At 38.5% G+C, this 12,893-nt stretch overlaps 1 protein-coding gene across 3 annotated transcripts in view; it reads right to left on the minus strand.

Moving 5' to 3' along the window:
- Window positions 1-463: 463 nt before the first annotated feature.
- The window catches only part of LOC139757591 (ligand of Numb protein X 2-like), a 301,274-nt gene continuing 288,844 nt past the window's right edge, over window positions 464-12,893 (minus strand). For all 3 annotated transcript variants that reach the window (XM_071678222.1, XM_071678223.1, XM_071678224.1), the window contains 3 exons: window positions 9,178-10,076; window positions 4,094-4,216; window positions 464-1,145 (listed from right to left, as the gene is read on the minus strand). In XM_071678222.1, coding sequence (XP_071534323.1) covers window positions 663-1,145; window positions 4,094-4,216; window positions 9,178-10,076 — 1,505 coding nt within the window. In that variant the 3' untranslated portion in view covers window positions 464-662. The remainder of the gene's footprint in view (window positions 1,146-4,093; window positions 4,217-9,177; window positions 10,077-12,893) is intronic.

Consider the following 12,893-nt stretch of genomic DNA (forward strand, 5'->3'; position numbering starts at 1 on the left):
AATTCCCATATTATAACATGGTAGATATTTGAGAATTACAACCAAATAGTGGTGAACTATGGTCATTACTGGTTAGATGAATACAGCTGAATTTATTGTTGCTGGGATTAGTATTGCTTTTCACTTCATATTTTGAAAAATTAAATGGTGTATGGTTAGCTGTTTGATTATTACTATACTTCTGCACCTCACATTGTTTATAAATGGTATTTATGCAGAAAAACTAAATGATGTTAATTTGTTTTACCATTTTTGAACTTGCACAGCACAGTGGAAATGAATGTGATTTTGAGCTTGCCAAATTGTTGTGAAAAATGAATCAACTTTTTCATATATGATTTACTCTTAGTTTACAGCAGATTATACACAACTTATGCCACAGTTTGGCCAATAGTTATAATGAAGATGTGCTGATAACAAATGAACTCGGCATATACTGTTGTTTTAGGGAAGGCATATATTGTATTTAGTCAGTAAGAGTGATTGTTTTGACAGCATTAGACCCATCTTCACGCATCAGAGACGTATGTTACACTGACCATATTATTAGTATATGATAAAAAAGGCGTGTGATGATCATTTTGATGTGCAATTATTTCACTTTATTTGATATGGGCATAAACAGAAAGACCTTTGCCTGTAGAAAACATAAGTAGTATAGGTCACAGTTCTGTACCAAGCCATGACACAACCTCAAGGTTGACTCTCTGTCCTGCCTGTTTCAAAAGGGTGACTGCAGAAGCATGACGCACAAGCTCCAGTGAGTGGCCATCCACAGAGAGCAGTCGATCGCCACAACGCAGTTTGCCCTCAAGGGCAGCAGGGGATGATTGTACCACAAAGAGGACATGGATAGGTTCAGCACCACGCTGAGGATCAGAACCACCGACTATACTGAAGCCAAGAGAGGCCCCAGGAGCCCTATGCAGCACAACACTTTTAGATATGTGCAGGGATCGTGGGAGCTTCTGCCAGTACAGCCAAGACGGAACAAAATTGGCTGAACCCACTGATGTTTCAGGACCATCTAGAAGAGAAAGTGTGACACCCACCAGTTCTGCTGTTGCCTTCAGAAGTGCCACTGCCTGCCCGTGGGTTAATCCCAGCAGTGATTGGCCATTTACTGATAGCAACACATCTCCCTTCTGCCATGGAAAGAAAAGAAATTATTAAGTGATAAATGCATGTAAGTTATGTGAAAGGCATTTACGACATGAAATAGTAAATAGTGTATATCATATGGAATATACATATATGCACATTACCACCACACTCCTCAGCCTATAGTTCAGCTCATTTGACCTAATTGGCTTCCTGAGGACTATAGGAGCCCAAGAGAAGCAGGGTCTGGGGCAGGAAGGTAAGGTGTACATATACACATTGATTCATCTTTGCAAAAGAGGTATGGACCAAGCATGAACAAAGTCATTTCTGTAAAAGCTTTATCATTGTCTGTTGATTACATCCTTGAAGCTGAAGGAGCCCCTTCAGAGAAAGGGGTCCTGGGGTTATTTAATGATAATAATAAGAAGAATTATAGAAATACATGCTGCTAATGGATTATTTTTTTCATACATGCTTACTATTTCCCTGCATGAATGAGGTAGTGTCAAGAACAGATGACAGAGTCTTGGAGAGAAAATTCCTCACTTGGCTCCTTGCTTAGTTCCTTCTTTTGAAAACTGATACAGGAAGGGATTTCAAGCCATCCACTTCTGCCCCTCTTAGTCGCCTTCTACAACATGTACGGAATATGTGGGCAATATTCTGCATCCCCTATCCCCAAGGATAAGATCAAGGATGCACTCCAGACGAGAACAGGAATACACTAAAGAAAATATACTCTACTATACACACACAGAGGTCAGTCATAAGCATCCAAGGGCAGCTTTCATCTTTTTGATAAGATTGAAACAGACTACAGCTTCAGCAGTCCTATGATATAAGTAGGGAGAAGCAGACACCAGAAAGCCCTAAAGTGCTTTATTCTCAATTCTATTTTTTGTCTTTTCTTATCAGCCAATCAATATCTTTAAAAAAGAGTACTGGATGAGCAGCACAGAATAGATTCAAAGTACCAAGTACACCCCCTCCCCAACATACGTCCAAGTTCCATTCTGACCAACAGGTCGGATCTCGAAATGAATGTAAGTCGTACGTATGTCAGCATGGCTTGTAGACTATGTATTTCTGTTCAGCATTCTTTTATCCTATTCAGTTTCTAGTATGATTATCTCATTTTTATATTAACCAGCTTTATGATTCTGTAGTTTATTTTTACCTTTTACTGAAGAATCTTTAGTTCATATTTCATCATTTTTATTTACTTTTTTTTTTCAGCCATATGTATGGATGGTCATAAGTCACACAGGTCACAAGTAGGGGACAGCTTGTATAATCTGTTGGTTTTCTTATCAGTTGTTTTATAATCACTGAAAGATATAAAGTAAATATGGTAAAAGAAGTTTTATAAAAGGAAAGATTAAAACATTATGGCACAGTACTGTTAGTACTGCCTGCATGACTTCATTAAAGAAATCTTGGCACATGATCTGGGCTTTGAATATTTAGAAGCTTTAGTGAATCAACAGATTAAGACTGAAATTTTGAATTGAGGAGATATTCAGTATAAGCCCAAACCTAACCTATACTAGAATTTAAGTAAAAAAATAGAGACAGGGAATGTAAATTATCATAACCATAATGTTGTAACTAAATCATTAGGAGGGACTGGATGAAGGGATTTTTTAAATGTTTTGAATTTGAAGGAATTCCTAAACTAGAATATGTACCCTCACCGTATGTTGATTTACTTGTGACTGCAGTAATGCATTACACCTATTGACCAACCATCAGAGCTGCGCAACAAGTATATTAGTAGATTCCTTAACTTGATTCCAAGTGGTTAGCCATTTTACTTGTACTTGGCTAATCATACTTAATTACAGGTTACCAACTGTTGCCAGATGAATAAGTTTTATATCTTTGATGTCAGTAAGTATCACTGCTGTTGTATGTGATTTTCTTTTTGCTGTGCAACTAATTATCCAGTTGGTAGCATTTATTTTTCCATCCTGATTCATAGCTTCATTACGTATAATTATCCAGTTGGTAGCATTTATTTTTCTATCCTGATTCATAGCTTCATTACGTATGCTTGTGCTGTGAGTGAGGGTTAGTGCATCTGTGTGGATGCTCTTGGTCTGGTAGTCCATGTTCACCTTCAATCCAGGGCAAATTCTTGACATTAGTCAGCCCAAAAATGGGTCTGATATATGTGACGTTAGTTGCCCAAGAGGGACTTGGCATCCTGCATTCCTGGATTATCATTTTATTCAAACCACATACCATACTTGTTGTGTGATTACTGTACTATATATGACATGAAGTTTTGTCATTCTTAAGTTACTGGTATGCCTGTGTCATCAGTAGCATCAGGAAGCCTTTGAATACTTCTTTACCTATGAAGTTAACATACACATAGACAAAGATGGATGACTCCAACTCCTGCCCCAAATCTTTGACAAGGAAAGCCAGAGAATATGAACACAAGAAGTGGGATTACAAGAGATGAATATAAAGGAAAGAGGTAGAGTCATGAACAATAGGAGAGAATATATTTTTGAGAACAGGAGGAAATATAAGTTTATGATGTGTTCCTTATTTTAACTTCTGTGGTCCTTCCTTAAAACCATAAAAGTTAAAGACAGTTTGCTAGCAGACTGTAGTTATGTTTCACAGATACAGTGAAAATTGAAAGGGCATTTGACATTCACCCATGTAATAATGTATTTCATTATTGAATAATTAGGTATTTATATGTTTTAAGATTTATAGCATTGTCATTGCTCAGTAGATTGAGACCAGTGTCAGAAGAATTAAGGATTTTACACACCAGGGTGATATTTCTCCCTGCTGCCTAAAAGGCTCTTGGATTATGGATGTAAATATTGTAGGGAGATGTACAAAAAGAAGGAAGGCATTATTAATATATATATATTACCAACAGTGTGTAAACATCCCAACACATTGAGCGACTTATAACTTTATACACTCTCTAAATGTCATACAGGCCTTAAATAAAAATTCTTACCTTGATATTCCGACATCTTCCAACAGGTCCTTGAGGGTTGATGTTGGCAATGTATATTGGTGTATCCCCCTCATTGCTGTTCACACCACCACCAATCCTCATGCCCAGGCTCTCCTTGATACTCTGAAAACAAATTCTGTTAAACAGTCTGTACATTGTTAGCATTAGTAACACCACTGGTTAGCAGTATGGTAACTTTTTCATCAAATGACGTATACATTTAAAAGTTATGGTTTTGTCATGTTGAAACACTTCATACACATTTTGATGTATGGTGATATGTATCTGTGGTATAATGGTTAGTGTTACTGAACGTGAGGTATATACAGGCCATCCTGGGTCAAGCCTGTATAGGTTTGAATCCTAGACATGGCAGACAGTTTGCAGTCAGTTCAGCTGTTCGTCCTCTCATTGGGGTTGGTCAACAAATTGGGTACATAGCTTAGGCTAGGGTGTATATATATTACAGTGGAATTTATTAAAAAAGGGGGTGACTGTATTGTTGACTAGGTGGTAAGGTTATTTAATGTATGTATGATTCATGGTGAGGTGCCTGAGGATTGGCAGAATGCTTGCATAGTGCCATAGTACAAAGGCAAAGGGGATAAGAGTGAGTGCTCAAATTTCAGAGGTATAAGTTTGTTGAGTATTCCTGGTAAATTATATGGGAGGGTGTTGATTGAGAGGGTGAAGGCATGTACAGAGCATCAGATTGGGGAAGAGCAGTGTGGTTTCAGAAGTGGTAGAGGATGTGTGGATCAGGTGTTTGCTTTGAAGAATGTATGTGAGAAATACTTAGAAAAGCAAATGGATTTGTATGTAGCATTTATGGATCTGGAGAAGGCATATGACAGAGTTGATAGAAATGCTCTGTGGAAGGTACTAAGAATATATGGTGTGGGAGGCAAGTTGTTAGAAGCAGTGAAAAGTTTTTATCGAGGATGTAAGGCATGTGTAAGTGTAGGAAGAGAGGAAAGTGATTGGTTCTCAGTGAATGTAGGTTTGCGGCAGGGGTGTGTGATGTCTCCATGGTTGTTTGATTTGTTTATGGATGGGGTTGTTAGGGAGATGAATGCAAGAGTTTTGGAAAGAGGGGCAAGTATGCAGTCTGTAGGGGATGAGGGAGCTTGGGAAGTGAGTCAGTTGTTGTTCGCTGATGATACAGCGCTGGTGGCTGATTCATGTGAGAAACTGCAGAAGCTGGTGACTGAGTTTGGTAAAGTGTGTGAAAGGAGGAAGTTGAGCATAAATGTGAGTAAGAGATGTTTGAGGAAATGAGATGTTTGAGGGCAATATGTGGTGTGAGGTGGTTTGATCGAGTAAGTAATGTAAGGGTAAGAGAGATGTGTGGAAATAGAAAGAGTGTGGTTGAGAGAGCAGAAGAGGGTGTTTTGAAATGGTTTGGTCACATGGAGAGAATGAGTGAGGAAAGATTGACCAAGAGGATATATGTGTCGGAGGTGAAGGGAACGAGAAGTGGGAGACCAAATTGGAGGTGGAAAGATGGAGTGAAAAAGATTTTGAGTGATTGGGGCCTGAACATGCAGGAGGGTGAAAGGCGGGCAAGGAATAGAGTGAATTGGATCGATGTGGTATACCGGGGTCGACGTGCTGTCAATGGATTAAATCAGGGCATGTGAAGCGTCTGGGGTAAACCATGGAAAGCTGTGTAGGTATGTATATTTGCGTGTGTGGACGTGTATGTATATACATGTGTATGGGGGTGGGTTGGGCCATTTCTTTTGTCTGTTTCCTTGCGCTATCTTGCAAATGCGGGAGACAGCAAAAAAAAAAAAAAATATGTATATATATATATATATATATATATATATATATATATATATATATATATATATATATATATATATATTCCTTTCTTACCACAGGGAAATGAAACATGGTAAGTTCCCAAGTGCACTTTTGTGTAATGATCACATCAGTAGGGCAGATACAAGAAAGAAATATAACAGTCAGTTGATATACAACACCATTTGGGAACTTATCATGTTTTATTTCCCTTTGATAAGAAAGGAATTTAGTTGACGTGCTCAAATGTACACCCATTACACCCTTAACTACCTCATTACTCACTGCATTTAAATCAACCATCACTAATAGCCAGTCTCATGCACCAAAACAGCTGACACACTCACTCAGCTGCTTCCAAAACACTTGTTTCTCAAGATCTTTCTTCTCATGGCCATTTGCTTAAGCACCATTAATTACCCATCCCTCTCCATTCACTTTCAGGTTTACCCACATCAATCTAGAATTTACTTCCTTACACTATCACACACGCCCACAACTCCTGCTTCAGGAGTAGTGCTACTCTCTCAGCTCTTGTCCTCTCACCCAACCCCTAACTTTATTCCCAAGACATTTCCAAATCATTCTTCCCCTTTACTGTTGAACTTCGTTTCACTTAAAGCCAGAACATCCACATTTCCTTCCTCAAACATACTACCTACCTCTCCTTTCTTCTCATTTTGCTTACATCCACCAACATTCAGACACCCCAATCTGAGCCTTCGAGGAGGATGAGCACTCCCCGCTTGACTCCTTCCTCTGTTTCCTATTTTAGAAGTTGAAATACAAGAAGGGAGGGTTTCCTTCCCCCTTTGGAAGGAGGTAAATAACGTGCAAAAGACGAAAACAAATGGGAACATTGATGAACGGGGCAAGTGATAATAGGAAGTGATGAGGAGATGAAGTGAGTATTTTGAAGATTTGTTTAATGTGTTTGATGATAAAGTGATAGATGTAGGGTGTTTTGGTCATGGTGACTTGCAAAGTGAGAAAGTCAGAGAGAGTGGTTTGGTGAAGAGAGGAGGTGGTGAAAGCCTTGCAGAAAATGAAATCCAGCAAGGCAATGGGTTTGGATGGTACTGCAGTTGAATTTATTAAGAAATGGGGTGACTGTGTTGTTGATTGGTTGGTAAGGATATTCATTGTATGTATGGATCATGGTGAAGTGCCTCAGGAATGATGGATTGCATGTATAGTGCCATTGTACATGGGAAAAGGGGATAAAGGTGTGTTCAAACTACAGAGGCAAAAGTTTAAGTATTCCTGGAAAATTGTATGGGAGGGTATTGATTGAGAGAGTGATGGCATGTACTGACCATCAGAAAGGGGAGGACCAGTGTGGTTTTAGAAGTGGTAGAGGATGTGTGGATCAGGTGTTTACTTTGAAGAATTTATGTGAGAAATACAGATGGATTTGTATATAGCATTTATGGATCTGGAGAAGGCATATGATAGGGTTGATAGAGGTTCTTTGTGGAGGGTCTTAAGAAAATATGGTGTGGGAGGTAAGCTGCTAGAAGCAGTAAGAAGTTCTTATCAAGTGTGTAAGGCATGGGTACGTGTACAAAGAGAGGAGAGTGATTGGTTCCCAGTAAAGGTCAGTCTGCAGCAAGGATGTCCCCATGGTTGTTTAATTTGTTTATGGATGGGGTGGTTAGGGAGGTAAATGAGTTTTGGAGAAAGGGGTGAGTATGCAGTCTCTTGGGAATGACAGGGTCTGGGAAATGAGTTAATCATTTGTCGATGATACAGCACTGGTGGCTGATTTGAGTGAGAAACTGCAGAAGTTAGTGACTGAGTTTGGAAAAGTGTGTGAAAGGAGAAAGTTGAGCATAAATGTGAATAAGAGCAAGGTTATTAGGTTCAGCAGGGTTGAGGGACAAGTTAGTTGGGATGTGAGTGTGATTGGAGAAATATTGGAAGAAGTGAAGTGTTTTAGATATCTGAGAGTGGACTTGGCAGTGAATGGAACCATGAAAGGAAGTGATTCATAGGGTGGGGGATGGGCAAAGGTTCTGGGAGCAATGAAGGACGTGTGTAAAGAGAGAACATTATCTTAGAGAGCAAAAATGGGTATGTTTGAAGGAATAGTAGTTTTAATGATATTATATGGTTGCAAGGCAAGTTGCAAGTTGCAAGTAGGGTTGTACTAGGAGGGTGAATGTGTTGGAAATTACATGTTCAGGACAGTATTTGGTGTGAGGTGGTTTGATTGGGTAAGTAAGGAAAGGGTTAGAGAGGTGTGGTAATAAAAAGAGTGTGGTTTACATGAGTTTACTTGAGGAAGACAGACAACAAGCAGCCTGATTGGCCCATGACTGGGTTGTCTGGTAGAAAAAAAAATTTTTAACTTGACAAGAAAATGTAATTCCACTCAGCAGATTTTTAAGTTATCACCGACTCTCTGCTGCTGCACATTAACCTTCTAGTGTCACCATTACTGCTGTCGTATATACTGTTTACTTCTGGCATTTTTCTCAGAGTATACCTGAATTTTTAAAATATTTAAGAAAACGAGTTTTGAAGGTATTATAGTCTTAGCATTCAATATGTTTGACAGTAGCTTATTCCAGTGCTTTTTCCCATGTCCATACTACATCTTTTAGCTTTCTTCTATTTGTCCTGATAAGGAGTATGTAAAAGTCCCTCGTGGACTACACAAAGTGAAATAAATGTAAAAGTTAATTAGTGTAGATGAAAGGGATGTATATCACAAAAGTATTTGTATTTTCTTTAAAATGAAAATGGAAAAGGTAAGAGTCATCCTTGTGCCAGTAAAGTTTGATATTGTAGTGAAGGAAAAGTCAATAACTTAAGTTTAGCAAGTTTCAGACAGCTGTTCTAATGTGAAATCTAAACTTTTTAGTCATGAGATATAATGGAGAGGAAGAAGTGACTGCTGCATTATAGACAGGTAAATGGCATGCAGAAGATACTTATCAGAGAGGAAAAGAATTATCAATTAAAATTTTGCAAAGTAGGACAAGTGAAATCTGGAAAGAAATGTTGCTTACATAGAAAAGTCAGAGTAGCAGAGGATGAGAAACTTTTAATATGTGATTTTTTTCTGTTAAACCTGTTAGGATGAAGCTCTGAAACCAGGTACTGTACATTGTTTTGTATTTGTCAAGTGAAGCCAGATTGCCATAACATCTTTGTCATAATGTTACCATAGTACTGTTTGTTAGGGTATGCAAAGTATCATATCCTTTGTTAATATGCAGCAGTCGTGTTCGACAGAATAATCATGCATTGAAAGCAAGGTTACATACACTTACCTTCTTGATGGTCACATTCTTCTGATGAAGTTGATTATTTTCATTATGGATTAAACGTCTTAGCCCTGCCACTATGTCGTGAGAGTCTTCAGGTGAGCGAGCACCCCTTGGAGTTGCAGGTAGAGAATTAGAATCAGGGTGAATATTGTGTTCTGCTGGAGGTGGATGATGTTCCCGTAGGCCTTGTTCATGATGAGGATGAGGAGGCAACTGTAGGCTGTAATGGTGAGAATCAGTAGCTGCCGGGTGTTGATGGTGGTGAGCTGCAGGCTGATTGTGATGATGGTGATGGTGGTTGGATTCAGTGTCATCAGTGTCTGAGGTGCAGTATCCAGGAGAGGAAGTAGTAGGTGAGCCACCCCGAGAGGGAGACCCTACTCCACCACCTCCTTCAGAAGGCAAACGGGTGCTTGGTGAAGACATCATGGAGGACACCAGACTGTGGTCACTCAGAGAATCACAAGAAGCAGATCGTCCATATTCCATGGCACCACAGCTACTGTCACTTGCACTTCTGTGGTCTGCAGATCCCTGAAAATCACTCTCAGCTGCCGAGTTGTTGTGCCAGTGATGTGTAGGAAAGCGTGTGTATTCAGGGGAGTGTGCGAACGTGTCAGAATTCGACACAAAGGCAACGGCAGGCCCTCGACTTACTACAAGGCTTACATGGGTGTGGCTCTGTTGGATGAGGCGAGAGGCATGATCAAGGCGGGCATAGCGCACATCAGCACCATTGATGGCAAGGATGCGGTCGTGTGGGTGGAGTCGACCATCCTGTGCAGCTACAGAACCTTCCAGTACCTCCATAATGAAGATACCAGGCTCAGTACGGCGGCCCCCAAGCTTTAGACCCAACTGACGACTACTCTCCTTGCACAGAGTCACTGCTACCATCTCCCCTGATGAAAAACATTTCTGATTAATACTTGAAGATTACTAATGAAAACTGAAAATGCATCATAACTGATTTGATATATTTTAGTAAAAGTGGTAGTTGTTGGTCATTGTCAATGAAAAACCTGTTAACACTTCAGTAATGATTTCATTAAGTAAATTAAACCAATATGCTGGAGTAATTATTTTGGATGAGCAACTGTGTATATAACAACATAGTGTGATATACAGTGAACTAATGACTAATGTTTTGTAAAATTAGATATGTACATTACCAATGATTCTTATGTACATTACCAATGATTCTTATGTTAATGTATTTTCTCTTTGCAAGTCATAATATCAATTTTTCTCTTATAGAAATCTCATTGGTTAGCCTTCTTGAATTTGCACTAATTTACTTCATTATCTAAAAGAAATTACACTGAAAATTGTGTTCAAGTATTAAGAGATTAATTGCTAACTTGACATTTGTTTGATCAGTGCACTAGATTTAGCTTTGCAAAGCTTAATTTGTGATAAATTTCTTGTTCTGAAAATGAAGAAAATCTGAAAGCCAAATAATTAAGCATTTAATGTGCATAATAAATAGTGTATAACTTAATGATAGTGCATAAATCTGGCTCTGGTACATTATACATAACAGCTAAAGAGTGGATGTGAGTGAATGCAGGCCATTTCTTTGTCTGTTCCTGGCACTATCTCTCTAATTTGGGAACTGGTGAACATATATGATACAAGAAGGGAGAGCCCATATTAGAAATAGAGGTATGGAGTATAAAAGACTTTGTGTTATTAGGACATGAATATACAGGAGGGTGAGAGACTTGTGAGATACAGTGAATTAGAATGATGTGGTATACAGGGGTTGAAGTGCTGTCAGTGGACTGAATCAGGGCATGTTAAGTGGCCAGGGAAAACCATGCAAAAGTTTTTGGGGCCTGATTGTGGATGGGGAGCTGTTGTTTTGATGTTATATAATGTTGCATTGCACATGGCAGCTAAAGAATGGATGTTAATGAATGCGGCCTCTCTTTTTCTGTTCCTGGTGCTACCTCACAAGCACAGGAAATGGTGATCACATATGGGGGCATGTGAAGCGTCTGGGGTAAACCATGGAAAGTTTTGTGGGGCCTGGATGTGGAAAAGGAGCTGTGGTTTCAGTGCATTATACATGGCAGCTAGAGACTTAGTGTGAACGAATGTGGCCTTTTTTGTCTTTTTCTAGCTCTAGCTCATGCACACGCAGGGCTGAGGGGGGTGCTATTTCTTGTGTGGTGGGGTGGTGACGGGAATGGACAAAGGCAGCAAGTATGAATATGTACATGTGTATACATGTATATGTCTGTGTATGTATATGTATGTATGCATTGAAATGTTTAGGTTTGTATATGTGCGTGTGTGAGCGTTTATGTACATAATTGCGTATGTGGGTGGATTTGGCCATTTTGTCTGTTTCCTTGCGCTACTTTGCTAACGTGGGAGTCAGCAACTAAGTATGATATAAAAGGAAATATATATATATATATATATATATATATAAAAAAAAAGAAATATATATATATATTATCCTTGGGGATAAGGGAGAAAGAATACTTCCCACGTATTCCCTGCGTGTCGTAGAAGGCGACTGAAAGGGAAGGGAGTGGGGGGGGCTGGAAATCCTCCCCTCTCGTTTTTTTTTTAATTTTCCAAAAGAAGGAACAGAGAAGGGGGCCAGGTGAGGATATTCCCTCAAAGGCCCAGTCCTCTGTTCTTAATGCTACCTCGCTATTGCGGGAAATGGTGAATAGTATGAAAGAAAGAAGGAAATGTATATATATATATATATATATATATATATACATGGACAAATAGCACTCATGTAGCAAATGTACATAAGGTTCAAGTAGAACCATAAGGAAATAATATTGAAAGTGTTAAGTGCTTTCATATGATTACATCATCAGGATTGAGTACAGTTAGAGTGCCAGAATATGATATACCAGCCACCACTGGGTGGGGCTGGCAAATGAATTAAGAAAGAGGTAAAGGAATTAGGGCACAGGTCACCCTCAATGACCTCGTGTGTCTCAGGTTAAGGACACAGGTTAAACTTTGTCCTGGGGAAAAAAATTAAATTTTTTTCCATTTGTAAAGTTAACTCTATTAACCAACATTTTGATTCATATTGATATCTCTACTATGTTCAAGTCAGAGATGATAAAATGATAGTTATATCTATTATTGATTTATTGTATATGATGATCTTGGCACTGCTGCAGTTAGTTTGATGAGCAGTTTTAGATAGACAAATATTGCATTAGATTCTTGACCATAACTAAGAGTTTTTATGTTGTCTACTCTTGGCATTAAGAACTTAAACATTTTGACCTATGGTAAACTGATCTTTTTCCTTACAGTGTTGATATTGTGCACACAAATTCTCTTAAAGGTTATAGAATTTCTCATTAAACTTAACAGATTGTATTATTGTTGCTGAAGACTACATTGATATTAAAAGTTTTTAAATGATACTAAAATTAAACAAGTTCTCACAATATGTTGATAAAAGTTTTTGTTCAGAAATGGTTCTTTGGGTTGAACATTGTAAAAGACTTTCTCCCAAGATTACAAGCTGAATCAAAGAAATGTTTGGAATACTGTAATTTAAAACCAATATCAGAGTTCATCATAAATCAATTCTGACTACATATGGGAAATGCTCGTAGAAACATTGATGAAAACGTAGAATGTTTCATTTTACTGAGATGAGTAGAGTGTATTGTATATTGCATTCAGTATGAGACATTATAGTATTTCAAGTAACAAAAGTTCAGCAA

Source organism: Panulirus ornatus, chromosome 27 (assembly GCF_036320965.1).
Source record: "Panulirus ornatus isolate Po-2019 chromosome 27, ASM3632096v1, whole genome shotgun sequence".
Classification (NCBI taxonomy): domain Eukaryota; kingdom Metazoa; phylum Arthropoda; class Malacostraca; order Decapoda; family Palinuridae; genus Panulirus; species Panulirus ornatus.